This window comes from Podarcis muralis, chromosome 13, assembly GCF_964188315.1.
Source record: "Podarcis muralis chromosome 13, rPodMur119.hap1.1, whole genome shotgun sequence".
Taxonomy (NCBI): Eukaryota; Metazoa; Chordata; class Lepidosauria; order Squamata; family Lacertidae; genus Podarcis; species Podarcis muralis.
The window spans coordinates 35,536,199-35,549,149 of record NC_135667.1 but is presented as its reverse complement, the minus strand read 5'-3'; the positions used below and the strand labels follow the sequence as shown (position 1 = coordinate 35,549,149).

Genomic DNA, 12,951 nt, shown 5'->3' with positions numbered 1-12,951 from the left:
CTGAACTCCTGTAGAGTTGGGCATCAATGCTTGAGTCTTGTAGGGCCAGCAGATCCTGCTACTCAAAGGCAGGGGGTGGGAAGACTCTGATCTTTTTGAATTCCACACCTATATCGCCTTCAGATTTCTTGGGGCGCTGGTGGCCGGGGTGTCCTTTCTACAGAGTCCCGTTGAAACTTCCACCAGGACAAAGTGGATCTTTACAAGCCCACACTCGCCCACCTTCCCCAGATCCTGTGGTGTGAGATTCTGCATCCCAGATCTACAGGGATCTCTTAAGGTTGTGCAGTGTTCTGTTTAGTTTGCGGGCACTTGATCCTAGATCGAACGCTGTCTCTCCACCACGTATGCATGGGCGTTGGGCCTTCACTTGATCCTGCAACGGGTCTCGTGTCAAATCTATATCTCTCCTCGCTGGGCCAGTTGCAGATCCCTGCCACACCCTGGTTCCTACATCAGGCAGTGGATCATGTCAGACTCGTCAGGTTGTTCTCATGCCTCTGTGTGTTAAATGTGTGCATTTGTTTGTGTGTGTGTGCGTGTGTGTGTGTGTGTGTGTGTGCGTGTGTGTGTGAATGCACCTGGGTTTCTGTACTGCGGCTACACTGATCAGAGAGCAATGTAGAATCGCTCTCTTCCAACATCCAGGAGACTCTCCATGCTCCCTCTGGAGGACATCACTTGTACTGCAGCCTAGGAGCCCCCTCTAAAACCCAAATCACAGCGGCAGGTCTCAGTGTGCTCCTCTTCTTTGCACAGAACACTGAACGCAACTCACACACACCCCTGCGCCATTCATCTCTATTGGGGTAGACCAAGCTAGCCTGTGCATTTGAGCACTGCCACCACTGCTGCTCTTCAGCATTTACAAAGTGCCAAGCTCTTAAGGAAAGAGTGAGGATCACCTTCACAGGGCCCAGAATAAGCAGAGGTGCACATTTTGCCAGGACCGCATTGTGCTTTGCACAGTCATTTCACTCCTACATGGCTGCGGCTTGCCACTCGATGGAGAACAGGCAGCATAAACCACATTCTGCATGGTTAGAGCAATAGGCAGCAATTGCCACGACTGCGGTGGATGGAAAAAGCAAGGCCATGAGACAGTTGGGAACATTCAGCATTGGCAGCCTCCCACATTGTCTGATGTGGTACAATCCGCTTTATAATAATAATAATATAGTAATAATAAATTTTATTTATACCCCGCCCTCCCCGGCCAGAGCCAGGCTCAGGGCAGCTAACACCAATAAAATAAAACAGTAAAAACATAATAGGGGGGAAAGAGAGGGAGGGGGGGGAAAAACACAATTTAAAATACAGGTTAAAATGCAGCCTCGTTTTAAAATAGCTGATAAATCAAGACCATAAGGGGAGGGAAACATAAGGGTCAGACCGAGTCCAAACCAAAGGCCAGGCAGAACAGCCCTAGTCTCTTGTGACAGAGCGTTCCACCACATCGGGGCCAGTGCTGAAAAGGCCCTGGCCCTAGTTGAAACCAATCTAACCTCCTTGAGGCTCCGGACCTCCAAAGTGTTGTTATTTATGGACCTTAAGGTCCTCCGTGGGGCACACCAGGAGAGGCGGTCCCGTAGGTACGTGGGTCCTAGGCAGCATAGGGCTTTAAAGGTTAAAACCAGCACCTTAAACCTGACTCTGTACTCCACTGGGAGCCAGTGCAGTTTGCCAGCTCACCTCCCTCCTACCTTAATTGGTGGCACCCTGGGCAAATCAGCACGTGCAATCGTAGAGTCCCAGGTGGAGAGGACGCTGCAGAAAGGTGCTGACAACAGGCTGATGTGGCTGAACACAGGCAAGGCAAGACACACACACAGCCAGGAAAGCGGTGTCCTTTATCTTGAGAAGGCTAGCAGTGTCAGGCCTTCCCTGCTTTACAACACACGGCTGTGGATAGAGCCTCCTATCAAGCCATCACCTCCCCTTCACCTTAATTGTGATCTCCCTATTTTCTTAGAATGCTTTCTGCTGACTGTGTCTGAATTCATCCTGGGCTGAATGCTCTCTAATGAATAAAAATGTGGTGAATTAGTCTGCCAAACAGCAGCCTGACCACATCAGGACACTGCCCCCATCTCCGAATGTGTTATACCTTTGATTTGACCCAAGCATCAGGCCAAAGGCTTCCGCCATGCTTATTTTCTCAACCATGTCCATCAGCTCTCATTCCCCAACCATTACTTCACCCCATCACCCCACTGATTTCTCTAGAACTGCTCCCGGCCAACTTTCCACCTCTGATTTGCCCTTTGAGCCTTCGGTCGTTTCATTCCCTTATTTAGTTTTAACTATTCATCATTCATGTGTTTCATTAAATATACCTTTAAAGCCCTAACGGCCTTGGCCCAGTATACCTGAAGGAACATCTCCACCCCCATCATTCAGCCCGGACACTGATATCCAGCGCCGAGGGCCTTCTGGCGGTTCCCTCATTACGAGAAGTGAGGTTACAGGGAACCAAACAGAGGGCCTTCTTGGTAGTGGTGACCGCCCTGTGGAACACCCTCCCTTCAGATGTGAAGGAAAGAAGTAGCTATCTTATCTTTAAAAGACATCTGAAGGCAGCCCTGTTTAGGGAAGTTTTTAATATTTAATGCTGTATTGTTTTTAACACTTGATTGGAAGCCACCCAGAGTGGCTGGAGAAGCTCAGCCTGACGGGCGAGGTATAAATAATAAATTATTATTATTATTATTATTATTATTATTATTATTATTATTATTATTATTATTAATTATACCCATGCAGCTTACAATACAGAAAGTGCAGCAATGTTCGGTTCCCAGAAGCAGAGCTGATTATACAAAGCTTATCTGGCATATGCAACTTTTAACTAGATCTGCACAGTTTACGCTGCGCGGCCTTTTGCCGAACTCAGAGCAGAGGAACCCTTCTCAAAACGGATGTGGAGCAGACTGCAAGCCTAAACGTTCAGAAGCCGTGTTAATGAGGCCCCCCCCCCCCCCCCGCCACCATTTATATCCATACAATTCTCCTTTGGCGTGCCCCTTCATTCCCCTTTTTCATAGCCCTCTTCTCCACCAGCCCTTTCCCATTGCTCTTAATGGGTGCTGAGCCAGCCAGCCAATTTCCACCATGTCTCCTTCCCTCGTGTCTTCCCATCTCTCTCCCCCCCTCCCCCCCGCTATTTTTCTACCTGGAAATCTCCTCTTCACCCCCTTTCTGTTGTGTGTTTTTCAGATCTCTGAACTGGAGGCGAAGCTGCAGACTTTGAAAAATTCCAACCCGACTTAAAAAAAGAGAGAGCAGAAAAAAACACACATATAAACCAACCAGAGCAATTAATTCTTCTCATTACTATTACTACTACTACTACTACTACTACTATCATTTGCAAGGGACCTGTTTAGAAATGCCTCCTGCCCGTTGTCCACTCTTTTATTCTTCCCTCATCCCCTGCCCGGTTTTCCCAGCAGGGAAGTGTTAAGACCCCGACACAGTCAGAAGAACTACGGCAAGCGAGAGTAGCCAACGGCCTTGCCTTCTCTTGAGGGTGAGGAAGAGACAAAGGTCGGGTGGACGGGTCAGGCGGGATGGCGAAAGTCAAAGTGGGCCGCAGAAGCGAAACCCAGACACCTTGACAAGGGTGGTGAATCACTTGTCAGTTTTCCATGTCCGGTGTGCGTCTTGTGTCAACTGGATCAACAAACCGTGGAGGGTGGGGAGGCGGTGGTCCCCTGTGTCCGGCCATTTGTGTCCCCTGTCCTCTCTGCCTGATGAGAACCTTGCGCCAGCCGTTGCAGATCAGGATCGAGACTGTCTTCACGTGGAGCAGGGGACAAAACTGGAATGCAGCAGGACTCTGCTGGCAAGAAGCGAGACCAGCTCTCTCTATCTCTTTTTGTTTTCTTTCCTGAATCTTAAACTTTTGAGCGAGGGATTACGGGGTTGGGAGTGGGGGGGGGGTCTTATTGTTGGGATTTGGTGAGGGTGGGGAGGGTTGGATGACCTTGCCTTTAATTTTCCATCCTTTTGGACAATATGGAATCCATTATTCTCTATGTTTCGTGCGATGGTGGGAAATATGTCTGTGTTTTTTAAGGAGGGTTTCCGCGGGCGATTTTGCCAGTCACCACCTTTGCGACTGAGGAGAGGCTCCGGCCTCCGAAACCCCTGTCGGCATCTGAATAGACGCTACAGCTGACTTTTTACAACCAGGAAAAGAGCATTCGCCTTGTTTCTTTCCCCTCCTCACTGCATTTTTATTCACGTTTGTCTTGGAGAATTTCTGGGAATCAACGCCCAGGAGGTTTATGAACTGGACCCTCCCAAGGGAGCTGAGTATTAAAACCTAAGAGCCGGGAGCAAACGCATCAAAGGTATCGAGCCAGGAGCTGAAGCTAGAGACTTTGGAGAGAGAAAAAATGGAACTGAGCAGGGAAGAAATAATTGGTCCCGCTCTTGAGCAAGCCTTCAGTTTCATGGTTCTGCACCAGCCATTCTGCATTTGACTGGAAGAAAGCTGTGAAGGGCAGCACCTTTTCGGAAGGGTTCTGCTTTGCTGCTGTCAATACCAGGGTTTGTTGTGGAAGTGGGTGTGCTTACAGCCGGGGGACAGCAAAAGATAAAAACAGAGGCACGAGTGCCTTAGACGCACAGGTAATGAGGACCCAGTCTCTAAGATCATTAGATTGTAAGAGGTATTGCCTGGTTCTTCTTTGTTCCTTAATTTATGAGGTCAACCTTTGTCCCAGGACAAAACACTGGACCATTGTAGATGTCCCTTTGTTTTACATCACCCCCATTTCCATCGATTGAGCTGCACGGGTGCATTTAGTTTGGGGTTTTTTACGTGGCATCTCTAGCTGGCAGGGAATTCCTCTCTGAAGCAACACAACGGCGTCATAACTGTTGCTGCAGTGGCCAGCCAGTCAGCGCCTTGCCTTCCGCATTTTACGCCCCTTTCTAGAGAAATAGTTGAGATCGTTATTAGTAGCCAGAAAGCCAGAAAGTGTTGGGTCACCTTTTTGACAGGTGCCGGCAGCGAGTTACAAAAGCTGTTCATCTCTAAGGTGCCAGAGGGTTTTGCAGCTTCTTTCTTCCTCGTCTGTTTAATCTGACAAGAGCGGAAGTCACTGACTGCAGCTCCTGTGCTGCCCATGCTTTTACACCCTAACCCAGGCATCAGGGGCCAAGCCAAAATATTACACTGACATACACAGAGGCACCAAAACAACACTTCCGTAGAGCTGCACTTTGCCCAGAGGGCCAAGATGTTGGAAAGGTGCTCTCTGTATGGCACCAAGCTTATGGGGAGTTTCTTTCTGTATCAGCATCCGTGGCACCAGAAGGATGCAGTTTGGCCTGACAGCAACGTCTGTGTGTTGTGTGTAATGCTGGAATCAGGTTCTTAAGGGAAAAAGTCAGAAAACATCTTACCTTAAATATGGCAAGGTGAAGCTTTGTGTGAACACATTTGGAGGCTTCCTTTGCCTGCATTTTGGCCTCTCTGACCTTTCGCTATCCCCGTCCTTAGGCATGGTTTTTGGCCACCATGATTCATTCATGCCCTGGAGCTTGGCTGAGAGTCCCACATCGCTCAACCCAACTTGGAAATAACACAGGTACTCACAATCGGGTCCCACTGGGGGCCTCTCCCAACCTGGTGCCTTCCTGATGTTTGGACTATAGCTTCCATCATCCCCAGCCAACATGGCCAATGGTCAGAGATGCTGAGCGTTGTCCAAAATACCTGGATTGTACCTGCTTGGGGAAGGCTGTTATAAACTGAGCTGCATCACATAGACATTCACTGGTCCTCTTTCAGCTGTTCGAGAGATATATTTATTAACCTAGATTCAGTTTTATATTTAAAAAAACGATGCAAATCGGGTGACGTTTCCTCTACCCACTCAAGCAGGACTCCACCTACTGCATCATCTACAAACTTTTTGACAGTATTATTTTTCCGGCATGGCCATTAGCTAAGGCTGCTGTGGAACGTCTATGTAAAGTGGAACTGGACGTACGTTTTGTAAAGAGGTTGCTGGGAAAAGTTGCTTCCCCCTGCCCCCTCAAAAAGAGCCAAAATAATGCCGATACAAAAGACACTATGTTTTGTTTGGTTTAAAGCAGTATTCTGCCAGGAAAGGCTATGCCTTTGGGTTTTCACCTCTAAACTGGAATTTGTGAAGGGAGTGGAAAATGCTGTTGTCTCCTCCACAAGGTTTCCACTTTGAAGGTTCCCACCCCTTCTATTGTTTACTTCTTGTGGGCTTTAATAGTGCCTGCTTTGGAAGAAAGACGTCCTTTGCTTTCTCTTGCTGCGATTCAGACAGAAATTCAGTGTGAATTTCAGCAGAATGCATGACAGCTTTGGATTGGGGAAGGAGCACCGAAGGGGTTCATTTTGAACTTCGAACCAGTCTTTCCTCCAAATTCGATGGACCTAGCCCAGAAATGTCCGGATCCCATAATGAGGAGAACTTCAGGATAGATGTCTCCCATGTTTCCTTCATAACTTTGAATTCACAGTTCCCTGTTTTGTCTTATAATGGGACGAAAACAGTTCATGGCAATGATGTGCAGAATGTGTCCCACTCAAGACAACGTAATGTGGGTAGATTTGCCTTCATGCGCTTTCACAATCCATTTATACACCCCCAGAGTATTAAATACTGTGATAAAATGGTGGCTCGGTTTTCCAGGGTATGTTTCTGTGGACTGGAGTGGGGATTCTAATCCACATATCATGATTTGGGAGTAGACAACTTGGGCATGGCGAATATCCTGGATCCAACAATCCAAAATTAAAAGGTGACATGTTGTGTCCTTTATCCCAGAGCTGGGCAATGTGTCTCAGGGGGTTTGACTGCTTCCCCATCTCCTTTAAACCTCACTGGTCAAATTGTGTGTGTTGCTACATGTATGCCCTGAAACGCAGCCCTACTTCTGGAGGTAAGCAGCTCTCTCATTCACACACGCACACACCCCTTAGGGAATGTGAATTCTTGTGTTCCACATTGGCAGAATCCACAAAAGGCTTGGCCATTTTGTGATGCAGTGATGTCGTCTGAAATGGGCACGGGTCTCCAGCTCGCCATTTGCGCGCTGCAACACGCTGCCATTACACCTGCCAAACGCAGAGCTTCCAGACTGTTAGTGGTGGTGACCACAGAGGCAGGCAAAACTGGCCGGCTGCCAGTGAATTCTCCCCCCATCCCTTTACCCCGCGAGGGCTGCAAGGAATGATTCTCTAGGTGACAAGGTGTCTCCACGCCACCGCCATCCTGGGTTACATAGAGGATGAAACAGATTTTGCACCCCCCCCAAAAAAAAAGCCGGTTCAAGAGGTGTACAGTGTACTGTAAACAGTAAATGGGTGCAGGATCAGAGCATGGGGGGTGGAGAATGACACGCAGGGGAATGAGATGTAATGTTCTGAAAAACAAATGAGTTTTTTAAAAGATCATCTTAAATTTTAATTTAATCTCCTTTACACAGGTATAAATGTGTATGTATATATATAATATATATATGTATGTATGTATGTACGTATTGTTCCTGGTTTTGTATTCCAATTGTCCTATCATCCGGTCATATCAGATAAACTGCAGGTCTTTGTTTCCACCCTGTTCGGTTTTTCAAACGCCACTATGTGCTCTTGGGGGAGGCGGGGGGGGGGGGGCAGAGCCATGGGTATCCACTGCTGGAATTTCTAGAGATCTTCAAGGCAGCCCTTCCATATATATAGATATGTATGTATGTATGTATGCAAATGCTTTTGAGGTGAACAGTAGGGCTGGACAATATCTGGTTTTCAACATTGTGATATATCGCCAGCTAAACACGTTGTGGTTTTCTTGCATAGCACACACACACATCATGATTCATAATATATTGCCAGGTCGGAAATTATGAAACCAATATTACGATATGGACTTCAAAGCAATTTTGGACCATATAGCGATATATCTCCTAGCCACTACACCAGGTACGTCCAATTTCTTTAGGAATAAATACAACCAAACCATCATGGAGAGTTCCTGCTGCACAGATGGCTCTTGATTTTGAGAAATGTCTTCTAGTATAACACATTGCACCATTGGCTATGGAAGGGAATGTTCTCAAAATACAGGGCATGGCACAGCTAGCCATTATTTCCCCATAACCAAAAACCCAGTTGCAGGATCACCATGTTAAACTGGCTGCCTTTGCAAAAAGAGAGAGGGTGGGGTGTTATACAGAAGGGTTATACAGAATCAGAAACTTTATGGATAGAGGGAGACCCATAAAGCCAATGCCTTATGTGACAAGCTCCACTTCTTCCTGGTTTCAGCTGCTACAGATTACGACATTCCTTAAAATCTTATTCATGGAAGGGACTAGTCTGTGCCGCACGACGGCTTTTGAACATCGTTCGATCCAACCTGCTTCATAATTGAGGAGTTATTCTTTTATTTATAAATTGCTGATTGACTGTAGGATGGGAAATGCAAATAGAGAGAGCCAGGCATAGGAGTACAACCTAGGCATAACAACAGACCAAAATGCTTGGGCTAAAATAGGGACAGAGACTCCTATGAAGACCATTTTGGCCATAGTCCAGGAGGCAGTGCTGAGGGTAGTTTTCTCTGGTACTGGACTCCGGTCAAGCTCCCTCACATCACCTCGGTGACTTCATTCCAACACTAGCAAGGCTGTAACACGAGAAGAACTCTCATGGTGGAAGTGCATCAAGATTACTGGGTTCCTGGTGTTGTTTCTAATATTATTTGTCAATCATTTAACCCAGGGGTCAGCAACCTTTTTCAGCCATGGGCCGGTCCACCGTCCCTCGGACCATGTGGTGGGCCAGACTATATTTTGGAAAGAAAAACGAACGAATTCCTATGCCCCACAAATAATCCAGAGGTGCATTTTAAAATAAAGCACACATTCTACTCATGTAAAAACACGCTGATTCCCGGACCGCCCGTGGGCCGGATTGAGAAGGCGATTGGGCCGCATCCAGCCCCTGGGCCTTAGGTTGCCTACCCCTGATTTAACCCAAACACTCTTGCATTGTGCTGGAAAGAACATTACCAGCATCTCCTTAACCACAACTCCTCCTGTAGCTGCTGATGTCCTCTCACAAATTCCGCAAAAAGAAATTAGAGATGAGCTTGCAGTATTTTCAAATCTGGGAGAGTTGTGTACAGCTATTAACCAAATGACAAACACTGACAACTGGGAGACACTGGCCTGTGAGCGCTCCAGTTGGAGAACAGCCTTTACCAAAGGTGTCATGGGCTTTGAAGATGCTCAAACTCAGGATGAAAGGGAGAAACGTGCTAAGACAGGCATGCCCAAAGTCCGTTTCAGGGGCCTAACTTCAATCCTACAAAAGGTCAACAACTTTGGTCGGCCCCCACGCCCCTTCACTTCATCAAATCTGGCCCTCTTTGAAAAAAGTTTGGACACCACTGTGCTAAGAGGAAGGCACGTTTGGGAAACCCTCACCTTGGGACGCAGATGGCGCTGTGGGTTAAACCACAGAGCCTAGGACTTGCCAATCAGAAGGTCGTGATTCAAATCCCCGCAACGGGGTGAGCTCCCGTCACTCAGTCCCTGCTCCTGCCAACCTAGCAGTTCGAAAGCACATCAAAGTGCAAGTAGATAAATAGGTACCACTCCGGTGGGAAGGTAAACGGCGTTTCCGTGCGCTGCTCTGGTTCGCCAGAAGCGGCTTAGTCCTGCTGGCCACGTGACTCGTAAGCTGTATGCCGGTTCCCTCGGCCAATAAAGCGAGATGAGCGCCGCAACCCCAGAGTCGGTCACGACTGGACCTAATGGTCAGGGGTCCCTTTACTTTACCTTTTACCACCTTGATCAACTCCTGCCTGGAAACCTATGTCCCCACTATGGAAGGGTGTGTGGATCCAGAATTGGCTTCCACAGTCACTTACAGACTAACTCTTAAGAATGTGTTCGTGGAAGACAATCTTACTCAGCTATGAGTGTTTGCTGAAGAAGAAGAGACTTTGACTGGCAGGAGCTCTCCTGAAGCCTTTCTCATTCATGAGATATTGGAGATTTGAACCTGGAACCTCCACATGTGAATCGTGTGTGGTATAAGATAGATGCAGTGGTCATGTAAGCAGTTTGCATGAACAAAGTTCCATGAATAATAATAATAATAATAATAATAATAATAATAATACCCCACTCATCTGGCTGTGCTTCCCCAGCCACTCTGCATGGCTGCCCAATCCCTGGCATCCCCTCTTCAGAAAGGATTGAGAGGTAATGGGAAAGACCTTTTGCTGCCAGCGACCCTGGAAAGCTTCTGTCAGAGCAGACCATGCTGGGCTAAATCGACATCTTCCTAATTTACCTCTAATCGCAACAGCAATCCTATTAATATACTGACTAGAACTGTTTACCCAGGTCCGAATGTGAAACAGATGGCGGGTCTCCCTAGAACAATAGTCATTTGACACATTATAAACAATGCAGGTCTTATGTAGGTCAAACTTAAGGAGGCAGACTCCTCTCCACCTCCTCTTAGCGCACACAGAGGGGGGCAGGGTCTGAAATATGACGGGCTGCCTCCTCATCCCCCTTGCAACCCCTCGGAAGAATCTCGCTTCTGGAAGTGACGTTGGCAAGGGCTCAGAACAGACCTGTGAGGCTGATAAAAATGGTTTGAGGAGACCATTCCTAATAATAGCAGGGTAAAGGCTGAAGGAGGGATGCGGGTGGAGCTGTGGGTTACACCACAGAGCCTAGGACTTGCCGATCAAAAGGTCGGCGGTTCAAATCTCCGCGATGGGGTGAGCTCCCGTTGCTCGGTCCCTGCTCCTGCCAACCAACAGTTGGAAAGCACGTCAAAGTGCAAGTAGATAAATGGGTACCACTCCAGCGTGAAGGTAAATGGTGTTTCCGTGCTCTGCTCTGGTTCGCCAGAAGTGGCTTAGTCATGCTGGCCACATGACCCGGAAGCTGTACGCCGGCTCCCTTGGCCAATAAAGTGAGATGAGCGCCGCAACCCCAGAGTCGGTCACGACTGGACCTAATGGTCAGGGGTCCCTTTAAAGGCTGAAGGAATTGGGCATGCTGAGGCCATAGAAAAAAAGTCATCATAAAGAAAGGGACGGATATAGGCGGAGATCACAGAAGAAACAACAGCATCCATTCTAAACTGCCCAGCAAGGATGAGACGAGTAGCATAGGGAGGGTGAAATTGTGGGGAGGTATAGGTGGGTTATTACAGTAAACCTTCTAACCAGAAGACCAGCTCAGCAATGGAGCAGACTGTGGAACTGCTGTCTCTTGGAGGGTTTAATGTAGAGGATGGATAGGCCTCTGACATGGTCATCTTGGCTCAGAACGAACACTGAATAATAATAATAATAATAATAATAATAATAATAATAATAATAATAATAATAATTTATTTTTTGTACCCCATCCATCTGGCTGGGTTTCCCCAGCCTCTCTGGGTGGCTTCCAACAAGGATTAAAATGTCACACATTAATTCGATTGCAGGTCAGCAACTAGAGGCCCCTGGACCCAAACTAGCCTACTGTGATGTGCTACAGGACCTCCCAGTTGCCAGAGTTATCTTTCCTCTCCAATTCCTGAGACTAGGTAGAGAAGGAAAAGGTTGGACCTCTGCCTCCATCTTGATTTTTAAAAAAATGACATTTATACCCTACCCTTTCTCCAAAGGAGCCCTGGGTGGTAAACATGCCAATACTAAAACAATACAGTGAAAATTTCTTAAAAAACAGTTAAAAGTTGCCTTTCAAAAAACAGTTAAAAGCAATCAGATATTCTTAAATTAATAATTTCAGAGTTGCCCGAGACATATCTGTCACAACTAGTTTTGCTATTGCACTGTGACGGTCACTCAGTGTTAACAGAAAACTCCTCAAACATATTTATTTTATGTTCATTATTTATTGACTTTATTTTTATACTATTGTTCCTCTCAAATGGGAGCCCAGGGTGGAATGAAATCATGTCTTTCCACCTGAATACCCATCTGTTTTACTGCAGGAACTCATTGTAGCTTTTCAGCATGTATATACCATACAGCATACAGTGGGGCCTATTCAGCACTGTCAGATCAATGGAGGGTTTCCGGCTAATGCCTCTGTGACATTGTTTCCTATATACACTGCTATTTTTCTAGAAAAAGAGGTGCCGGAACTCACCATGAACTTCTCCCTTGTTCTCTTAGAATGGCAACGGCACCACCTGAGAGGTGCCAGAACTGAGTTCCTGTGAGTTCCGGCTGACAAAAAGCCCTGCCCTTATTTTTTGTTGTTGTTTAGTCATTTAATCATGTCCAACTCTTCGTGCCCCCATGGACCAGAGCACGCCAGGCACTCCTGTCTTCCACTGCCTCCTGCAGTTTCGTCAAACTCATGCTGGTAGCTTCGAGAACACTGTCCAACCATCTCGTCCTCTGTCGTCCCCTTCTCCTTGTGCCCTCCATCTTTCCCAACATCAGGGTCTTTTCCAGGCAGTCTTCTCTTCTCATGAGGTGGCCAAAGTATTGGAGCCTCAGCTTCAGGATCTGTCCTTCCAGTGAGCACTCAGGGCTTATTTCCTTAAGAATGGAGAGGTTTGATCTTCTTGCAGTCCATGGGACTCTCAAGAGTCTTCTCCAGCACCAGAATTCAAAAGCATCAATTCTTCGGCGATCAGCCTTCTTTATGGTCCAGCTCTCACTTCCATACACCACTACTGGGAAAACCATAGCTTTAATTATACGAACCTTTGTCAGCAAGGTGATGTCTCTGCTTTTTAAGATCTGTCTAGGTTCGTCATCGCTTTTCTCCCAAGAAGCAGGCGTCTTTTGATTTTGTGACCGCTGTCACCATCTGCAGTGATCATGGAGCCCAAGAAAGTAAAATCTCTCACTGCCTTCCCCTTCTATTTGCCAGGAGGTGATGGGGCCATGATCTTAGTTTTTTTGATGTTGA

The 12,951-nt window shown here is 47.1% G+C and overlaps 1 protein-coding gene across 2 annotated transcripts in view; it reads left to right on the top strand.

Annotated features, from left to right (window-relative positions):
- The window catches only part of PPP1R9B (protein phosphatase 1 regulatory subunit 9B), a 77,000-nt gene extending 72,100 nt beyond the window's left edge, over positions 1-4,900 (top strand). For both annotated transcript variants that reach the window (XM_077917368.1, XM_077917367.1), the window contains exon 11: positions 3,217-4,900. In XM_077917368.1, coding sequence (XP_077773494.1) covers positions 3,217-3,270 — 54 coding nt within the window. In that variant the 3' untranslated portion in view covers positions 3,271-4,900. The remainder of the gene's footprint in view (positions 1-3,216) is intronic.
- Positions 4,901-12,951: the final 8,051 nt, after the last annotated feature.